The 22293-nt window shown below is 44.6% G+C and overlaps 1 protein-coding gene across 6 annotated transcripts in view; it reads left to right on the top strand.

Annotated features, from left to right (window-relative positions):
• Positions 1–22293, top strand: part of LOC137352094 (calmodulin-binding transcription activator 1-like) — a 1221793-nt gene that overhangs the window by 593248 nt on the left and 606252 nt on the right. For all 6 annotated transcript variants that reach the window (XM_068017185.1, XM_068017183.1, XM_068017181.1 and 3 more), the window contains exon 4: positions 19209–19344. In XM_068017185.1, coding sequence (XP_067873286.1) covers positions 19209–19344 — 136 coding nt within the window. The remainder of the gene's footprint in view (positions 1–19208; positions 19345–22293) is intronic.

The following is a 22293-nucleotide window of genomic DNA, read 5'->3' as shown; positions in this document are numbered from 1 at the left end:
TAGGTGGGGTAGAGGAACAAAGGAATCTTGGAGTACAAATACACCAATCACTAAAGGTTGCACCACAGGTTAGCAAGGCCATAAAAAAGAAAACCAAGGCTTAATTTCTAGAGGGATAGAAGTGAAAAGTAAGAAAAATATGTTAAACCTGTATCAAACCTTGGTTAGACCACACTTACAGTACTGCATGCAGTACTGGTCACCATAATATAAAAGGGATATAGAGGCACTGGATAGGGTGCAGAGAAGATTTACAAGGATGATACCAGAAATACATGGGCATGCATATTAGGAAAGGATGGACAGGCTGGTAAGCAGACTAAGTGTTGCAACTTGTGCGGTGCGGCAGGCCATCTCTACAAGACCTGCCCCAAACGTTGCCTCAGCTATGCTCAGGCGGCAAGGTCCAAGGAAAGGCCGGGAGAAGGTTCGACGAAGGCGTCCGCTGTTCGAAAGGAGACCAGCAACCTTCTCCGCAGTGAGGAACTTCAACCTGAGAAGGAAGGGGAGGCAGCTGAAACCAACGACCCAGCACCTATCCAGCGCCCGGAAACCCCTCCTCCACAGACAGAATCAATGGAGGAGGAGGCAGCAGATGGACAAACAGGTCAGTGGCAAGTGGTCCAGAGGAAAACCACAAAGAAAAAACATCCCAAAGCCACCACCCAAACCAGTGGCAAGAGGAGGCTCTCTTCTGAATCAGACTGCAACAACTCCTCTTCACTGGACGGGGAAATGCTGGAGCGACAGCCCCTTCAAAAGAGGCGGCAGAACTCCGAGATGGATGATAAAGCATCCCAGCCCCTGGGCACTGGAAGCTGTGATGGGCCCGGCGTGCCCCAACCCCAATGCCCCACACGTAACGACGTGGCCAACGCATCTCAGCTCCGGGACACCGGGAGCAAAGACACGTCTGGCGCACCTGAGCTCCGGGAGACCGGGAGCTGTGATGTTTTCGAGGAGGAACAGATGGAAGCAGCTGAGAACAACCCAATCCTCTCTGCCTACAAGACCCCCCCCGATGTCACCCGAGCGGCACAAACCCTGCATGAAAAATCAGGAGGGGTTTCTGAGCCCAACCAACGTGAAACTGCTTGCGCATACGATGGGTATGCAGGAACATCCCGAAGGGGAAGGACTGGGACTAGCGAGGACAAATGGTATGGGAAGCAACAACTAATTTTTAGTAAAAAATGGGTGTAAGAATTGCTTCCATTAATGTGCGTAGCATTAAATCTACTACGCGATGTGTTTCAACCTTGGATTACCTTGCCAAGGTCAAAGCTGACCTACTGTTTCTGCAGGAGTGTGGAATACCACACCTCAGCACCTACAGGCAGTGGTCGCGATGGTGGTCCCACGGGCCATCGATCTGGTCGGGGGGTAATGACTGCCGTTCCTCCGGCCTGGGTATTCTGCTGCAGGGAGGTAACTTCACCATCTCCGAAGTTAAGGAGGTGGTGGGCGGCCGCCTCCTCGTAGCAGACGTGATGTACAACAACGCTCCGCTCCGGTTGATCAACGTATACGCCCCGGTACAACGCAGCGAGCGGCTGACCGTCTTCCAGCAGCTCCCACTGCTGCTGGCGACGTCCAGGCCGGTCATCCTAGGCGGTGACTTCAACTGCATCATCGATGCGGCTGGACGATCCGGCAGTGACGACAGCAAACTGGACGCTACGTCCAGATTCCTAATAGAAACAGTTAAAGATGCCAAACTGCACGACGTCTTCAGCAAACCTGCAGACGGAGCGCAGCGCAGATACACATGGTCAAGATCGGACGGGTCTGCCCGTTCCAGGATTGACTTCCTGTTTGTGTCCCGTGCTGTCACGGTCGGATCCACCGACGTCAAGCCGGTGTTCTTCTCCGACCACTGCCTCTTACTGGCCGACTGTCACTTACAGGACGACCAGCGGGTTGGCAGAGGGACGTGGAAGCTCAATGCGACACTGCTGACCCCAGAGAACGTTGAGGAACTCAAAAGGGATTACAATGGTTGGAGGACCGTGAAACCCCTCTTTGAGTCTCCAGTTCACTGGTGGGAAGCGATTAAGGAGAACATCAAGAGGTTCTTCATCCACAAAGGTGTTCAGAAGGCGAGAGAGAGACAGAGGGAAGTGTCCCGACTCTAGAAAATTATGCAAAATCTACTCCGGTTGCAGTCAATGGGGGTCGAGGTCAAGGAGGACCTCCAAGAGGTGAAGAGCCAGCAGGCCTCGCTCTTTGCCAAGGAGGCCTCCAAGGTCATCTTCCGGTCCAGAGTCCGCTCCATCGAGCAGGATGAGACGTGCTCGCGTTACTTCTTCCAAAAGGTACACAGAGAGAGCTCTGTTATCAGCAGCCTGAAGGAAGAAGATGGCTCGGTAACGTCTTCGCAGTCCGACATACTAAGGATCAGCAAATCCTTTTATGCTGGGCTGTATGACGCGAAGCCCACAGACAGCAGAACCTCCCAGTCCTTCCTGTCATCTATCACAGAGGTCTTAGATGACAGCAGGAGGGAGAGACTGGACAAGCCACTAACTCTGGACGAGCTGACAAAGGCCGTTGAGTCTTTCGAGACGAGTAAAACTCCCGGGAGCGACGGCTTACCGGTCGAGTTGTACTCGTCCCTGTGGGACTGGTTCGGCCCGGACCTGCTGGAAGTATACGAGAGTATGCTCCTGGCCGGCAGCATGTCAGAATCCATGAGAAAAGGCATCATCACCCTCATTTACAAGCAGAAGGGGGAGAGGGCAGAAATCAGAAATTGGCGGCCCATCTCACTGCTTAATGTTGATTACAAGATTCTGTCCAAAGTCATAGCCAGTCGAGTCAAGTCTGCTCTGGAGTTGGTGATTCACCCCGATCAGACCTGTACTGTACCCGGCAGGAAGATCTCTGATAGTCTCGTGCCAGGTGGGTGGACACCTGCCTCATCAGCCTGGACCAGGAGAAGGCTTTTGACAGGATATCGCACACCTACATGATGGACGTGCTTTCCAAAATGGGGTTTGGGGAGGGAATCTGCAATTGGATCCAACTGCTCTACACAAACATCAGTAGCGCAGTCTCAATCAACGGGTGGGAATCTGAAAGTTTCCCGATCAAATCTGGAGTCAGACAGGGCTGCCCTCTGTCCCCGGTCTTGTTTGTTTGCTGTATTGAACCCTTTGCTGAGTCTATTAGGAAGGATGCGAGCATAAGAGGGGTGACAATCCCAGGCAGCGGAGGCACTCAGGTCAAAACCTCCCTGTACATGGATGATGTCGCCGTTTTCTGCTCGGATCCGCTGTCCGGGCGCAGACTGATGAGCATCTGCGACCAGTTCGAACTGGCCTCGGGAGCCAAAGTTAACCACGGCAAGAGCGAAGCCATGTTCTTTGGCAACTGGGCTGACCGATCCTTTGTCCCCTTCACCGTCAGGTCAGACTACCTGAAGGTGCTGGGGATATGGTTCGGAAGGGCCGGGGCGTGCACCAAAACATGGGAGGAGCGAGTAGCCAAGGTACGACAAAAGTTGGGCATGTGGGGGCAGCGATCACTCTCCATTGTGGGTAAGAACCTGGTCATCGGGTGCGAGGCGCTCACGTTGTTGCTCTACGTGGCGCAGGTCTGGCCCATACCCCACTCCTGCGCCGTGGCAGTCACCCGAGCCATTTTCCACTTCATCTGGGGATCTAAAATGGACCGGGTCCGGAGGGACACGATGTTCAAATCTCTGGACAAGGGCGGGAAAAATGTACCCAACGTGGCCCTCATCCTGATGACCACCTTCGTGTGCGGCTGCATCAAGCTGTGTGTAGATCCCCAGTACGCAAACTCCAAGTGTCACTACGTGCTGAGGTTCTATCTGTCCCCGGTGTTGCGAAGGATGGGCCTGGTCACATTGCCGCGGAACGCTCCATGCAGTTGGGCCGTGCCGTACCACCTATCCTTCGTGGAGCAGTTTCTGCGGGAAAACACCTTTGACCACCGGTCCATCAGGCAGTGGTCTGCACGGAATGTCCTCAAGGCCCTACGGGAAAAGGAAACAGTGGATCATGTCGGATGGTTCCCCGAGCAGACCGTCAAAGTCATTTGGCGGAATGCCTCATCACCAGAACTTTCAAACAAGCACCAAGACGTAGCTTGGCTGGTGGTGAGAAGGGCCCTCCCCGTCAGATCCTTTATGCACACCCGAAGTCTCGCCCCCTCCGCACAGTGCCCCCGCGTTGGCTGTGGTGGGGAAGAGACGGTCGCCCACCTCCTCCTGGAATGTGCCTTTGCAAAGCAGGTGTGGAAAGAGATGCAGTGGTTTTTGTCAAGGTTCATCCCAAGCAGCTCTGTAACACAGGAGTCTGTGCTCTACGGGCTGTTCCCAGGGACGCACACCGAGACAAACATCAACTGCTGCTGGAGGACTATCAATTCGGTGAAAGACGCCCTTTGGTCTGCCCGAAACTTGCTGGTCTTCCAGCGCAAAGAGTTGTCCACCACCGAATGTTGCAGACTGGCACATTCCAAGGTCCAGGACTACGTGCTGAGGGACGCACTAAAGCTTGGGGCAGCCGCAGCAAAGGCTCAATGGGGAAAGACCACAGTGTAAGGTTCCCCCACCAAGCTGGACTGAGGGGCTGGATCCATGGGAAACCCCTCGAACTGTATCCGGAAAATTTTGTGTGCTGTAAATGTAAAAATGTATATGGCATGACAATGAAATGGAAGGGTTGTGAGGCAACTCATAATTGTATAGAAGGAAACTGATCATCTTTGCACTGTTTGTATTTTTTGACTTGATGCTGTTTTAAACTGTTTGGGAATGTAATTTTTACAGATTTTTATGAATAAAGTATATTTTGGAAATAAAAAAAATGGACAGGCTGGGTCTCCTTTTTTTGTTGAAAAAAGGTGGCTGAGGGGTGACCTTATGGAGGTCTTTAAAATTATGAAAGGTTTTAATCGAGTGGATACAGAGAGAATGTTTCCACTTATGGGAAGAGCATAACTAAAGGCCATTATTATAAGATAGTCATCAAGAAATCCAATAGGAAATTCAGAAGAAACTTTTTTTATGCAAAGAGTGATCAGAATGTGGAACTCGCTACTACAGGGAATCGTTGTAGCGAATAGTATAAACGTATTTAAGGGGAAGCTAGACAAGTATATAAAGGAGAAGGGAATAAAGGGTTATGATGATAGAGTTAGATGAGAAAAGATGGGAGGAGGCCTGAGTGGAGCATAAACACCAGCATGGACTGGTTGAGCCAAATGGCCTGTTTCTGTGCAGTAAATCCTAACAGGTGGGAACACATCAAGGAACCGGCACTACCTCTTCCCCGGTGACTTTCCCAGCACCCCTTGTCTCTGAGTGCCTGAAACAATTCCCCCCCATAGAGTCTGTAAGAGAGGAACAGGCAATTCGCCCCAGCTGGTCCTTACTGGTGTTTGTGTTCAACAGGAACCTCCTCCCACTGTACTTCACCTCACCCAATCAGCATATCCTGTTTTTTTCTGCTTCATGTGCTGATCTAGCTTTCCCTTAAGTGCATCTGTGCTACTCACCTCAACTACTCCTTGAGTAATATGGCTAAAAATATGTGGGAATGAGGAAAGGACACTTAAAAGTTTGGCTTTTGCCTGGTTTAGAGTTTGTTTTTGTCCAATTTGAGGATAGGAGATTTCTGGTTCAGCTTCCCGTTGGCCTTTGAGGGGAACTTGCACTGACCTTCCTCAATGTTGTATTGTGTGCACCTGTTGCCAGGTTTGTTGAAACTAAGATGATCTGATCGAAAATGGCTCTTTCGCAGCAACAATCCGATGGAACCAACAAGTTTACATTGGAGTTGCGGCTGTGTGCAGTCAATCAGAACCAGTGCTACGTGGACTTTCCCAACGGCAATGGAAATTATAATGTGCTGTTCGTTGGAAGAAAACCTCACCTGGTTTCAATTGGCTGTTGCAAATTTGTTTAACCTGCTCAGTGATGCGAATAACCACCGGGAAAACTACCGAGAGAAATCTCAGTGCAATTTATTTCTGTCTGACGCTGAAAGTGATGCAGTCACATTAATTCCACTGAGTTTAAAAATCTTTGGATGCGAAATTAAATATGGCTGAGCAAAGAACGAACCCTTAATGCATCTGTCTGAAATTCCTAACTATTTTAAACCAGTTAATGCTTCTGTTCGAGGAATTTAAAATACATACGTTAAGCGCTGGTTCGCTCTTGTCCCGCAATGTAATGTCAAGAACTTGGATTTTTTTCAACCTAGAGAACTGAAATGCCCATGAAATTACGCTTGCCGACAGTAACATCTGAACCTTTAAGGATCTTGTCAGAATTCATTTGTGTGCTATTTCAACAGAGACATAAATCTGCTTATTTTAAAAGAGTTAACTTCTCTGATATAGATAATACACAAAGGAAGTTCCTAGAAACACACTAAAGGTTCGGAAATTAATTTAGTGTCCTTCGTTGGATTTTCCAGTGGCTCAGTGAAGGTGTAAACCAATTGCGCGTATCATATAAAAATGTTATATTTAGTTTAGTTTAGTTTAGTGATACAGCACTGAAACGGGCCCTTCGGCTCACCGAGTCTGTGCCGACCATCAACCACCCATTTAAACTAATCCTACACTAATTCCATATTCCTACCACATCCTCATCTGTCCCCTATATTTCCCTACCACCTACCTATACTAGGGACAATTGTTTTTAAGAAAGTGTCTGGGAAAAGGGAATGTGCTTAGTTGTCACAGGAGAGTGTCCAACCCCTTTAAAGCTCCTCTCAGCTAAAGTGCCTCAGTAGCTACGTTGGGTTTTAATCACTGAAACGTGACCTTTTCAAGCAATGGAACGATATTGAGGCTGAGGCCCCCAGGTTGAAGGAGCCAAGGCCCATAGTGCAGGACGACATCAATGTGTAAAAGAATAGGAGAGAAGTAAATCAGGAAGTTGTGATTAGGGGATGCCAAGCTTATGACCTCTCAACTATTCCTGTTGGCTTTTGCAATACATTAAGAAGCAAAGATTATTCATACTGTGTTCTGCCTGAAGAGCCAAGCAATAATTTATGATTCACACAGCTCTGGAACAGCACAGTAATGTTTCTTGAACCTGTAATATATAATCCTGAGATTCAGGCTTTTTTTTTTGTTGCACCGGATGAACTGCCTTTATAAATATTGTGGAGTGTAAGACATCCAGAAATCCTACAGGTTTGGGGTAGTTTACAGAAAGGAAAATTCAAAACAGTTGTTGTTCTCCCGTAGCTGAACGTGCTAACTAGTGGCAGGAGATTATTCCATCATAAGGGGGCTGGTCTTTGCCTTTGCGTGGGTGGAAACCCATTCAAAGCAAGGTACCAGAGCCTGAGTTTGATCCTATCCAGGCCTACCATCCACACGCACAAGCTTTTTCAGCAGCCAGCTCTGGACTGCAAACAAATCCCTGCTTGAATCTTCCCCTCGTTATCTATGGGGAAAACCATACTACCCGAATTACCGCCAGGGCTGCAATCAACGAACGCAGAACAGAGCAGGAATTGTAACTCTCTTGCTCTGTTCCCACCAAATAATGAACACATTTTAATTTTCGCAGCCAGGTTTGTTCATTCTAAATTATTTGCTATTGTCCTGAAGGTGCGAAGGACCTCTCAGTATCTCATCCAAATAGCCATTCTTTATGCTTAGGCCCAGGCAGTCAGCATCTGTAAGCTCTTTTCCTGTGGGATGTATCACAAACAAGCTAGTCATAGCTCCATAGTTCACACACATGCACTTTCCAACAAGGGTGACTGAATAGCAGTAAGGAGTGAGAAATCTGAAATAAAAGCAGAAATTGCTGGAGAACATGGGTCAGGCAGCATCTGTGGAGCAGGGAAACAAAGTTAACTCTCAAGTAATAACTTTTCATCAGGACTGGAAGTTGTTAGAGATTGAACACCTTTTAAATAGTACAGGACCATGGTGGAGGGGAATCCTCAGCTGAGAAAAACAAAAACATTTCAGAAGCACTGGTGTGAGAGCTCAGGGTGGATGTGACAAAGACGGAGAAGCTGTGAATCCTTACAGGAAGTGGGGTAGGAGGAATTGTAATCAAGGTAGCTGTGGGAGTCGGGCTTATAATAAGAAATCGGTGGACAGCCTAGCTCCAGAAATGGAAGTAGAGAAGTTGAGGAAGGGAAGGGTCGGAGATGGACCATGCGAAACTGAAGGTGAGGTGAAAGTCAGAAGTGAGAAGTCTGCATGTTTTTTTCCCCCTTTTGCTGTCTGAGAGTGGTTAGCATTTGGAGTGTAGGTGGTAGAAGCAGATTCAAGAGTAGCTCTTAAAATGGAATTGGATAAATACTTGGAGAAAAAATTGCAGGGATATGGGGAAAGAGCAGCGGAGTGGGACTAACTGGATTGCTCTTCAAAAGAGTCGACACAGATTCAGTGTGCTGAATGGCCTCCTTCTGTGCTGTACTGTTCTATAACTCTATGATTCTAGAGATGCTTAGAGACCAATTAAAGAACCCTAACTGCCATCCAGCTAGGATCAGTTAACCCAGTGCAAATTGGGAATTGATAATTGCACCTTCTCAGGCTCTGTAAGGCATTGGGCATTGCACTTACCAACTGAGCCAGCAGCAGAGCTGAGTAAGCAAGTCCTGTGGAGATCGAAGTGTTGAGTTGATTGGTAGCAGTCTACTTGGTTAGCCTAAGTAAAGCAATAACTTACTATATGACTTGTATCAGAGCCACAGACACTAAGATATTGGATGTGGAGTTTGCAGGTAATCAAGTACAAATTATATCTACACAATAAATTTGCAGTAATGATGTTACAGCAACTAATCTCTGTGGATGAACCCCAACACTTGCCAGTGAGACCAGCATATTGTCTGTTAGAGCCCATGCAGTTTCCACTGCAGTAAGAGCCAATCAGAAAAATAAAAATCCCTCCCATCCACCCCACATACACTGAATAATAGATACCAGTGGGTAGTTCGAACATCATAACTAGAGACACTGTTCTATTGGGACGGAAGAGGTTCAATTTTACTTTTATTACACCCTGGATACAGAAGCACTGGAGCAAGTACAAAAAAGATTTAAAGGATGGTACCAGAACTGAGAGATTACAGCTCTCAGGAAAGATTGAATAGGTTGGAAATTTTATCTTTTGAAAGAGAAGTCTTATAGGTGACCTGATAGAGGTTGTTAAAATTATGAATGGGTTGGACAGGATAGATGTGGAGAGAATATTTCCACTTATGAGAGAATCCAAAACCAGGGATTATAAATACAAGATAGTTACTAATAAATCCAGTGGGGAAATAAGGAGAAATTTCTTTAGTCAGAGAGTGGTTAGAATGTGGAACTCACTACCACATGAAGTGGTTGAGGCAAATAGCTTAGATGCTTTCAAAAGGACACCAGCCAAGTATATGAGAGAAAAGGGAATAGAAAGTTATGCTGAAATGAGGTAGATGAAATGTGAAGAGACTTGTGTGGAGTATAAATGCCAGCACAGACTAGTTGGACCGAATGGCCTGTTTCTGTGCTGTATATTCTACGTAATTCCATTCCAGGATTTTGTTTTTGATGTGGGTATGGCATTCTGTGATTCAATTTATAATTAGATCTGTTGTTTACATGACTGAATATGTCATGTTTAGCTATTATTATATAGGATTACAGGATACTCTAGGATTTTTACAGGTATTTTGTAGATTACATTTCACAGTTCTGATCTTAATCTGCTGTTAGAACAAAGAACAAAGAACAAAGAAAATTACAGCACAGGAACAGGCCCTTCGGCCCTCCAAGCCTGCGCCGATCCAGATCCTCTCTCTAAACATGTCGCCTATTTTCTAAGGTTCTGTATCTCTTTTCTTCCTGCCCATTCATGTATCTGTCTAGATACATCTTAAAAGACTCCATCGTGCCCGCATCTACCACCTCCGCTGGCAATGCGTTCCAGGTGCCCACCACCCTCTGCGTAAAGAACTTTCCACGCATATCCCCCCTAAACTTTTCCCCTTTCACTTTGAACTCGTGTCCTCTAGTAATTGAAACCCCCACTCTGGGAAAAAGCCTCTTGCTATCCACCCTGTCTATACCTCTCATGATTTTGTACACCTCAATCAGGTCCCCCCTCAACCTCCGTCTTTCTAATGAAAATAATCCTAATCTGCTCAACCTCTCTTCATAGCTAGCGCCCTCCATACCAGGCAACATCCTGGTGAACCTCCTCTGCACCCTCTCCAAAGCATCCACATCCTTTTGATAATGTGGCGACCAGAACTGTACGCAGTATTCCAAATGTGGCCGAACCAAAGTCCTATACAACTGTAACTGTTAATATCCATGCTGTTACTGAAAAGCAGAAGGAATGGCTGATTTTTCCTCTGCCTAGGACTGAGGGCAATTGTAAATGTCCCTAAACTTCTCCAACTTGCACTCCTCCTTTGAGACATTCCTTAAAACCTAATTCTTAGACCAAGCTCTTGGCCCTCTAAGTATATCGGTATCAAATTTTATTTGATAACTCTCCTGTGAAGTGTCTTGGGACATTTTACTACGTTAAAGTGCTATATAAATACAAGTTGTTGTTGTTTTCCCCAACTGCCATATCAACTGAAATCAGCTAGCTTATCAATTCTGGAGAACAGGTATCCTATTTTTTAATCTAAAAGACAAGCATGCTACCCCATCATGTCTAATGCTGATAACTCATGCATCCTTTTTGTATTCTTGTTAATGATTCCATGGCACTATGTGAAGAAGTACTGGGAGTTCCCTCAGTCTCCTTGCCAACATTCAGCCCTCAAACCAATACCACCAGAAACAGCTCAGTTAGCTGTTCACCTCGCTGCTGTTTGTGGGAATTTGTGGCACCCAAGCTGCCTGCCACCTTTGTCTCCATAACAACAGTCACTGTGCTTCAAAGTAATTTACCTTGTGTGAAAAAGCTTTGCAACATGTCTGAATGGCGGGATATGGTGCTTATTTAAATACAAAGCTTCCTTTGTACTCTTCGGAATTCACTGCCCAAGAGAGGTGTGGATAGGGAAGGAAACTGAAATATAGATAGGAGACCAGCCATGATCTTATTGAATGGCAGAGCAGGCTTGAGCAGCCATATGGCCTACTCCTGCTCCTATTACTTATATTCCTGTGTTCTTGCATTTGTAGTTGAGAGAAGTAACAGGGCAGGCTATGAGAGGGAGTTGGGTGTGTGTTATGCAGTGCCTCATGATATGTGGTGACTTGCTGTTTTATCCTCGGATTTGTTTGTGAGCGGAATGAACGGGTGTTGCAATGACTTTCCTCAGCAGCTGGTTCAGGTTCGAGGAGCCCTGCAGTGTTATGAACAACATGGTTCTCTGTGGTGTGTCGCTAAAAATGTTAGTGGCAAAAAATGGTAGCAGAGAGGTGCTGCTGCTGTTAACAGCTGTTCACCTTATGAAGGATTCATTCCTCAAGGAAACAACTTAAGACCACAGGGGTTGGAAAGTGTTTTGTGTGCACTGCAGGCAAATAGAAGAAAAATAATACTTTTGTTCTTTATCTCTCGCTCACTCTCCTCCTAGTTTTTTTCCCCTTCTCTCCTAAAGGCTTTGACTCTTGCTGGGACATTCATAGTCCTTCAGTACCTCACCCAGTTGGCCATCCGTCACATGAAAGCATGGACAGTGACTGTCAGTAGCTAATTTGGGGTTATAGTAGCATCACTGCTGAACCCAATCCTGTTCTGCAATCCTGGCTTCCAGGAGCTGTCACTGCATAGCAATTGGGAACAGAAATTATGGCTGATTTCTCCCACATTCCCCCCACCCCTCATTTGAGGAGACTGAGGTCAATTGTTGTACCCAGTTGAGGTCAGCTAACTTAGGACAGACCAGGGATCAAAGCTCAAACCATATGCTCGGTAAGACTATGCAAGGCTCTCTAGACCATCAGGGGAACATGGCGGATCCTGTTTATATGACACATCTGATAAACTGAACAACTTTGCCATATTGGCCTGGATCTGCCTTTGAATTACTGCCCGTTCTGGTAGAGATGGGATTGAGGTTGCTAGGCTGCAGAGTTAAGGGCTGTCATTTATATACCTTCTGTGGGGGAACGGCATTCTCTCTGCCTTCCAATCCCAGCTCCTCATTCTCACAAATACTCAGCAACTTTCTGACAGTCTAATTGCTTGTGAGTAAGCGCACTGTGCTCAAGCTTGCTCAGGACATAGATATGCTAGCAGAATGGACAGACAAGTGGCAGATAGAATTTAATACAGACAAGTGTGAGGTGCTGCATTTTGGCCGAAGGACTGGGGAGAGGGAATATAGACTTAATGGCACAGTTCTAACGAGTGTGCAGGAACAGAGGGACCTGGGGGTGCATGAACATAGATCTTTGAAGGTGGAAGGACATATTGAGAGAGTAGTTAGCAAAGCATATGGGATCTTGGGCTTCATAAATAGAGGTGTTGAGTACAAAAGAATGGAAGTTGTACTGAAACTTTATAAAGTCTGGTTAGGCCCCAATTGGAGTATTGCGTCCCGTTCTGGTCACCACATTTTAAGGAGGATGTGAGGGTCCTAGAGAAGGTGCAGAGGAGATTTACCAGAATGGTTCCGGGAATGGAGGATTTTAGTTACAAGGTTAGGTTGGAGAAGCTGGGTTTGTTCTCCTTAGAACAAAGGAGATTGAGGGGAGATCTAATAGAAATGTACAAAATTATGACAGGCTTAGATAAGTTAAATGAGGAAAAGCTATTCCTGTCAACTAATGGTACAAGGACTAGGGGACACGGATTGAAGGTTTTGGGCAGGAGGTGCAGGGAGAATATACGCAGCGAGTGGTAGTGACTTGGAACTCGATGCCCACAAGGGTGGTGGAAGCGGAGACAATCCTTTCAAAGAGCTGGGCCGAATGGCTTCCTTCTGTGCTGTAAGATTCTATGGTTCTAACTCACCCATCCAGAAATACCCTATTATTTCCCATTTCAGCATTTGAGTGTTCATCAAGGGATTCCAGAGTTTTTGCATCCAATGCTCCATCTGGGAGTCTATTCAATATATTGATTGCTCTTTATGTGTAGAACTTCCTAATATCAGTCTTAAATCTGCCCTTTATATGTTAGAGCCTGTATCTCCTTGTCCTACTCAGTATTTGGTTTTTTTACACCATTTCCCATCTTACGTACCTCCGTAAAATCACTTCTCAGTCACCTCCTGTCAAAGCTGAAAAGATAATATTTATCCAGTCTTGCATCTTGCTTCTTAACTCTGAGTCTTTTCTCTGAACTGACCATAACTGGATAAAACCCTCAATCTGACCAGAGGTCTATACAGTTTGAGCATGACTTCCTCCGACTTGTACTCCACTCTAGCATATGTAGTTCAGCATTCTTTTAGCTTTGCTGATTGTTGCTGTATATTGGATACTCTTCAGCTGACCCGTGTTTAAGGTGCTTCGCGGAAAGAGTTGATGTAAAGTATTTTACCCTCGGGCTCTCTGGGGGTGAGATTGGTCCAGGGCAGCTGTAGTGCAAAGCAGGTGATAGGAAATCGGCCGTGTGGTTTACATGGTTTATCTTTCTCATTGAAGTCAATAGAAAAGAAAATCGGTCGGGGTGTAAAACACACGGCCAATTCTCTATCACTCGCTTTGTGCTTCAGCTACCAAGGACAAATTTCACCCCTTTACCTCTTTCCTTACTTAATTATTGTCCAGTAGATTAGCCGATTCTGCCGGTGGGATTTCCTGGGATGAGCTCTTAGCATGGCTGAGATTTCCTGCTACAGTTCGATGCAGCTTAGCTTCCATAAACATGAGCAGCACCACTGGAAAGCCACAATTTTATCTAACATTACTTTGAAAGCCCCTTGGCACACCAGCGTATTATCAATTATATTTAGAATGATTTTTTTCTGTACATTGTTTTTACAGAGGATTTCCTTTCACAGAGAGGGGCTGTGCTGCTTTATTGATTAATGAAACAAGCCATCCGCTAATCTGAAATCTTTATCCCCATGCTGTTTCCCAGAGGCTGCGAAATGTTTTATATTGGATAATGCATCACCAACAGATTTGGGTCACCTTCTTGCTTGGATTATGTTCTCTCCCAGAATTGTCAGCACACAGGGTCTTGCGACTAAAATGAGGAAACTGTCTCTCTGGTTATCAGTATGGTTCAAAAGGACAGTCCTTGCTCATGAAAGGTCCCAGGATTGACCCTGTTAGCTGATTCTGGCCAGGAGAGCTGTTGAGGTGCTAAATTTTGCTTCTGTTCCTGGGGCTAGGAAGGTGAAGAATCAACCTTGCTCCCTGCCCCCCATTGCTATTCTGTTCATTGTTCTCTACTGGAATTTTTTTTTAAAATTTGTTTTTAATTTAGAGATACAGCACTGAAACAGGCCCTTCGGCCCACCGAGTCTGTGCTGAACAACAACCATCCATTTATACTAATCCCACATTAATCCCATATTCCTACCACATCCCCACCTTCCCTCAATTCCCCTACCAATACTAGGGGCGATTTATAATGGCCAATTTACCTATCAACCTGCAAGTCTTTGGCTGTGGGAGGAAACCGGAGCACCCGGGTGGGAACAGGACATGGTTCAGTTGTGATGGTCTCTGCAGTCATCTAGGCTCATGACATCGCATTGGTCAGGTATTGGAGGGCATCATTGTCTCAGCATGCATCAGAGAATGTGGGTGAAACCAGGCAAAATGGGAATAAGACTCCTAACAGACACTGTGAAGCCACAAATAATATGCTAAGTAAGATATAGAAGAGCCTCACATACAGTACATTAATATTAATTTCTAGCTGTTGAGATTAACAATGTGGTAAATGAAAAATTGTGAGACCGGTATTAAAAAGCAGTCATTATGAATTTTGTGAATCAACGAGCTCAGTAGATTCTCCGTACTGTTAAGCAGTCCTGATTGTTGGTTTTACTGGAATCTATTTGAACAACCAAAGTAATTAGAAAAATCTATTCTGGACGTAAAACTTCTGAAATAATGACTGATATGTACTAATATATTAAACAGTAGAGATGCTTGACTGATGCCCCTATATTTTTTCCCTTTACACTGGTCTTTTCATGGTTAGTTTCTTGTGTGCACAGCCCGTTGCATTCTATGTTACTGATAAAGGTAGGTAATGTAACAGTACAGAAAGAGACCATTCTGTCCATCAAGTTGTTATTCTTCAGATAAACCACCTAGTCTAGTCTCACTCTCCTACTCACACCACATACCCTTTAATATTCCTCTTTTTGAGAAATTATGGAATTCCTTTTCGAAACAATTTTTCAACCAGGGCCTAAACTCTGCAAGTTCCTCCCTAAACCTCTCTGCCTCTCCCTTAAAGATAAGGCCAACTTGAAATGGAAAAGGAAATCTTATGGAGGATGAAGCGATGGCAGAGATACTTTTTTTTATTCATTCATGGGATGTGGGCATCGCTGGCTAGTACAGCATTTATTGCCCATCCCTAATTGCCCTTGAGAAGGTGGTGGTGAACTGCCTTCTTGAACCGCTGCAGTCCTTGTGGGGTAGATACACGCACAGTGCTGTTAGGAAGGGAGTTCCAGGATTTTGACCCAGCGACAGTGAAGGAACGGCAATATAGTTCCAAGTCAGGATGGTACTAAATGAAGACTTTGCTTCAATTTTCAAAGAGTTCACAATGGCAATAAAAGGATACGGAGGAGGAGGCGCAGCAATTAGATAAGGATGTAGCACCAGAAAAATGGAACTGAAAGTGGCTAAGACCCTGCACCCTGCTTGTTACATTCCAGAAGGCTCAGAGACGTCAGACAGAATAGCAGAGGTTGCGACCATAATCTTTCTAACATTCTTGTATATGGAAGTTGTGCCAGAGGCCTGGAGAGTTACCAAAATAGTACCTCTTCAAAAAGGGATAAACCAATTTACAACACACCAATCATCACATCAGTGGTTGGTAAGGAGGCTATTACACAGGATAAAATAAATTCACCTCCAAAGATATGGCTTGCATTTATTTAGCACCATTCATGACCTCGGGATGTCTCAAAGTGCTTTACAGCCAATGCAGTACTTTTGAAGTGTAGTCACTGTTGTAATGTAGGAAACACAGCAGCCCATTTATATTCAGCAAGTTTCCACAAACAACAATAAGATAATGATAATCTGTGTTAGTGATGTTGGTTGAGGGACAAATATTGACTCGGACACTGGGGAGAACTCACCTGCAGTTCTTAAAAGTAGTGCCATGGGATCTTTAACATCCAGCTGAAGGTAGATGGAGGCCTCAATTTAACATCTTATCTGAAAGACAGGACTTGCGACATTGTAGCATTCTTTCGGCACTGTGCTGGAGTGTGACCCTGAATTATGAACTGAAGTCTCTGGAGTGGGGCTTGAGTCCACAGCCTTCTGACTCAAAGGTGAGAGTGTTAGAATTCCAGAACTTCCAGGCAGCTGAAGGCACGACAGCCAGTGGTGGAGCAATTAAATTTGTGATGTGCAAGAGACCAGAATTGGAGGAGCACAGAGGATGAGCTATTGACGATATCTTTGTCAGGAGACATGTTCTTCATAGAAAAGGTTTATAAACCAAATGTCAATCTATATAGGTTTATGTTTGGAAAAAAAAAGCAACTCATGATTTTTATACCAATTCTCTTGATTTTTAAGTTTGTCTCTTGATTTATGAGATGGTGGGATTGGCATTATTGCTAGCTTGAGTAGGTCCAAAATTAGTGTTCAAACATGTTAACTCTTGAGGGAAGGGTCACAGTGTAAATAAGGTTGGATAATTAGCTGAAGCATGACCTTACGACAAATGTTTATTTACATTTAAAAAGATTTAGCACCAATGTAATCGCCAGAACAGCAACAATCTCTGAAATTATGTGTGCGTATCTTTGTAAAGTCTGCTGTGAAACACGTTTACAAGGGTATGAATCCCTTTAAGAATATAAATGAGCAGCTTGATTGTTTTCTACCTTACTTTCTTTGCAAGTGTTTCTATCACTTCAATCCACTGAATCTTGCTGCATTATCTGTTAGAGACTTCAGACAGTTGCTTTCTCGGGAGCTGGTGTGTAAGAGAAGAGATAAGAGACCAGCCAACTTGCCTGAGTTTTAGCTGCAATAAAAGATTAAAAAATAGCAGTAATGTGTGGCATTCGTCTTTCCATCGTTAATCGATCTATCATTGCAACAGAAGTTGGCAAATTCAAGTTGAAAGAATAGTATTTTGTATTACAGCCTCATCGAGTCTTTGACCCTTTGTTAGCCTTTGCCTTTTATAAGAGCAAAAGGTGAGGAAGGACTTTGTAGGAAAAATAATCTGGTTAAAGTTACCTTTTTATATGTGGGAGGGGTTTCTCACAATTTGATGTCTTTCATTTCATGTTCTTCCTAAAAGGCAGTTTCCATTGGCAGTCTGTGCCAAGCTTTGAATCCAAAACTCAACCTTATGCATGAAGCAGTTGGCCATATTGTGTCTCAGCATTACTGAATGCCTCTTGTACGGCAGGTAATTGCACCATACTGTCCTCAAGGTTCCTGTCATCAGAAAGAGACCATGCTAAAAGATCATATAGTTCAGGCTAAAATACCTAATCAACTTTATTGCAAGATGTAAATTTATACAGAAGAAAACTTAATCAGCCAATAAAGTACAAGTACAGTACGCAACTTTCACTGATCATTTAAACATTTGCTGAAACCAAATTACTGAAGTGTTTCAGAACTATTATAGCAGCTTGACAGGTAATGCTTTCTGATTCTTGTGTGTTTAAAAAGAAAGGCACTTCATTGAAGGGTGTTTAATATGCTAAACATAACTTGATTTTCCCAGAGACTAAAGCAATAAATGATTTATTTGCATTATCTTGATAATTGGAAAGACATACCTCATCCAATTGCATTGGAAAGCTCATTGATCCCCGTCTGTCTGTGAGCAGGATGCAGATACCAAAACATCAGTCTAGCTTTTGCAACAGGAGCTGTAATTGAGGCAGAAAGATCCTCGAAAGGGTAGTTACAAAAAGGCAGAATGCAGAGTAGTGAGTCTGTTTAACAGCAACCTGCATTTATATAGTGCCTCTAATGTTGTAAAACGGCCGAAGGTACTTCACTGGAGTGATTATCAACCCAAATTTGACACCAAGCCACATAAGGAGATATTAGGACAGATGAATGACGTTTCGTCAAAGACTTCAGTTTCAAGATGCATCTTAAAGGTGGACAGGATGGTGAAGAGTTTTAGGGAAGGAGTTCCAGGGCTTAGGACCTAGGCAGCTGAAGGCACACCTGCAAATGGTGGAGCAATTAGGATTGGGGATGTGTAAGAAGCCAGAATTGGAGGAGTGCAGAGATCTCAAAAGTTTATAAGGCTGGAAGAGGTTACAGAGGTAGGGAGGGGGTGAGGCCCCCTCATCTTTGTTTGAAAATAAGGATGAGAATTTTAAAATTGAGATGTTGCCAAACAAAGAGCCACTGTAGATCAGCGATCACAGGGGTGATGGGTGAACAGGACATGGGCAGCAGAGTTTTAGATGAATTCAAGTTTATGTGAAGCAAATTCACCCACTCGTGGGGTAATGTAGGGTGTATATATGGTGGAAATGTTAGGGGTTGGATTTGTGACGATATGGGGACAATTAAAGATGGGGAACTATATTTTGTTTTAAGAGTGATATGCCTCAGGCTCAGTGGATAAACATATGGTAGTGAGCCATCCAGCGCAATAAGGTCCCAAATTCAATTCCCAGTCTCCTGTGTTAGTAAACGTTAGTCTGGGATGTAGAGGAGCTACAATTGGCTTCAGCACTCCTCGGATAGGGAGGGGAAAGATCCAGCCAGATGTTCAGGGGCGTATCAGGAAATAGTGGGTGCAGCTCCCATGAATCTCCTCCATGAAATCCATTCATAAAATTTAAACCTTTCATTCATTAAGAGTGGGCATTTAGGAGAGACACTTGAAGACTCTGGTACCATTGCGAGTAGGAACCAATGTCCCGAGGGTAGTATGTTTGGGGAGAGCAAGTGCAACTTGCACAAAAAGGCCCATGAACATCCCATGAACGAATAAAAAAAAATCATTCTCTAAATGCAAAATGAATGTCACTCCTAATGAATGAGACGCAACAGGTTTATTTTTGATTAGGGACAAATGTCTCTGTAACTATTTTATTCGGGTCCTGTATTCCCATTTCCAACACTGTTTCCTCCTTGAAATATTGCAGGCCCCAGAATGGCTCCATGATCCTATACAACAGGAAGAAGGTGAAATACAGAAAGGACGGCTACTGCTGGAAGAAACGGAAAGATGGGAAAACTACACGGGAGGATCACATGAAGCTGAAAGTGCAGGGTGTGGAGGTAAGGGCCACAGCAACACTGTGGAGTCTGTTTTGTACTTTTCCTAGTAAATCCTCATTGAGGAGAACAATCCTGTGATTGATTTAAAGGAATTTTGGAAATGAGACTCGGCTGTGATATCTCTCCGGTCTGATAGGTGACGAGCCTCAAAGTTTCACTTGTCATACCACAGTTACGCAAAAATACAATTTTAAGAATTACTGAGTTGACAGAACACTCCAAATCTGAGCCTCTTAATGCTATTTCAAATTTGAGAGCCAGCCTATGATACGATAAAAAAAATCACTTTTACCAACACTGTTTGTTGTTTTTCTCTCCTTTCCTTCCCTGAGACCTCCATGATGCAAACTATTCTGAGCTAGGAGAAAAAGCTGATAATCTGGTCTCGGGCTTCCTGCCAAACCGCTAAAGGACAATAACAACTCATATTTTCATCACATTCTTTACATAGTCGAATGTCTCATTCAAAGGGGGCGGTGGCATGGAGTAGGATAGCAAGCGAGGGGTGAGACATAATTAGACCGAATATTCTTCCAAAATATCTTTTACGTTATTAGGAAGTTCTTGAAGAGAGGTATCAAGGTAAAATGATTTAGAGAATGAGTTCCAAAGGCAGGAGGCTCCAGGGCTGAGCAGCGATCCAGTAATGAACAAAGATACAAATGTTAGCCCCAGGCTGACTTTCTCTCATGCCCTCTTAATGTTAGCCCATCTTCACTGCTCATCTTTTTCTTTCTTTCTGCATCTTAACCGGTTAAATGGCCTTCTTATTTCTAGAACTCTTGTTGCTGAAAGGACAGCAAGTAGCCTACTTCCCTGAGGTCTGCCAACGTCCCTTCTGTTGGTTGAGTGGAAGCCCATGGCATCAGTCGTGTCATGTAGTGCTTTTGCTATTGGACTGGCATCGCACAGGTCATGGGTTCAAACCTGTGAAAAATTGTGAGATCGATTTCAATAGAATCATAGAGTCGCAGTACAGAGAGGGTTTACTAGAGTAATACCTGGAATGGGCGGGCTGTCTTATGAGCAAAGATTGGACAGGCGAGGCTTGTATTCGCTGGAACTTTGAAGAGTAAGAGGTGACTTGATTGAAACATATAAGATCCTGAGTGGTCTTGACAGGGTGGATGTGGAATGGATGTTTTCCCTTGTGGGAGAATCGGGAGAATCTAGAACTAGGGGTCACTTTTTAAAAATAAGGGGTCGCCAATTTAAGACAGAAACGAGGAGAAATTTTTTCTCTTGAGGGTCGTGAGTCTTTGGAATTCTCTTCCTCAAACGGTGGTGGAAGCAGAGTCCTTGAATATTTTTAAGATAGAGGTAGATAGATTCTTGATGAGCAAGGGGGTGAAAGGTTATCGGGGGTTGGTGGAAATGTGGAGTAATCAGTTCAGCCATGAACTTATTGAATGGCGGAGCAGGTTCGAGGGGCCGAGTGGCCTACTCCTGCTCCTAATTCGTATGTTTGTATATACAGCACAGAGGAAGTCCATTTGGCCCATTGAGTCCATGCCAGCTCTCCACGGAGCTAGGCAGTCGGTCCCACTCCCCGCTCCATCCCTGTAGCCCTGCAAGCCTATTTCTGTCAGGTGGCCATCCATCTTTCTCTTGAAGTCATTCATTGTCTCCGCTTCCACCACCCTTGTGGACAGCGAGTTCCGGGTCATTACCACCTGCTGCGTAAAAAAGTGCTTCCTCACATTCTCTCCTGCATCTTTTGCCCAAAACCTTCAATCTGTGCGTCCTAGTGCTTGTACCATTTGTTAATGGGAACAGTTTTTCCTTATCTAACTTATCTAAGCCTGCCATAATCTTGTACGCTATTAAATCTCCCCTCAATCTCCTTTGTTCTAAGGAGAACAAACCCAGTTTTTCTAAACTAACCTTGTAACTAAAATTCTCCATCCCTGAAACCATTCTGGTAAATCTCCTCTGCACCCTTTCATGGACCTTCACATCCTTCCTAAAGTGTGGTGACTAGAATTGGATGCAATACTCCAGTTGGAGCCGAACCAGAGCTTTATAAAGGTTCAACATAACTTCCCTGCTTTTGTACTCAATGCCTCTATTTATAAAGCCCAAGATCCCATATACTTTACTAACCACTCCCTTAATATGTCCTGCCATCTTCAAAGATCAATGCACATGCACCCCCAGGTCCCTCTGTGCCTGCACTCTCTTTAGAACTGTGCCATTAAGTATATATTGCCTCTCCCTATTCCTTCTGCCAAAATAAATCTGGTAATTTATGGATTGGCACTGGGGAAATGACCACGAAAGTTGCTGCAATGTCATAAAAACCCAACTGATATGCTAACATCCTTTAGGGAAGGGAATCTGGCATCCCTATCCAGTTTGGCCTACATGTGACTCTGGTCCCACCCTACATGGTTTACTCTTAATACCCACACAGAAATTAGGGGCATTAAATTAAAATAAAATGACAGGATTATCTAGGTTTCCTCCCAGGGACATGCCCCAATCTCATGGCTCAGATCAGGAGCTTGGTAAAGAGCCCAAACCACTGGCCTTCCACTCCAATACAGTGAGTCTTCAAATGCTGTATTGCTCAGTGGAACAGTGACCCTTGTTCAAATTCTTCTTTACAGTGAGGCTGAGAATAAAATACTAACCAACTCAGTGAACTGTTTATATACTGTCTCTACATAGAGAGATGATAGTGCTACACGGAATCTGTCAGGTTTTTGTGAAACGCGTCTCTGTTTGTCACCTAACTCTGACTCCACTGACGAGCATATTGGCGAATGTAGGTTCAAAGGTTAAAAGAAGACTTTTCGCTCTACAGATGGCTCAGTGGGTAAATGCACCACTTGCATGGTACTAAGTCACATGAAAAGTCCCAAGTGTGAACTCCAGTTTGTGCTGAGCTAGCTGATCTGAGCCAGTGCAATAAATATTCAGTAGGTGGTCCCTGCATTTATGGGCTGA

This window comes from Heterodontus francisci, chromosome 37, assembly GCF_036365525.1.
Source record: "Heterodontus francisci isolate sHetFra1 chromosome 37, sHetFra1.hap1, whole genome shotgun sequence".
NCBI classification, from domain to species: domain Eukaryota; kingdom Metazoa; phylum Chordata; class Chondrichthyes; order Heterodontiformes; family Heterodontidae; genus Heterodontus; species Heterodontus francisci.
Note: the sequence above shows the minus strand (reverse complement) of the source record. Positions and strands in the feature narration are given on the sequence as shown.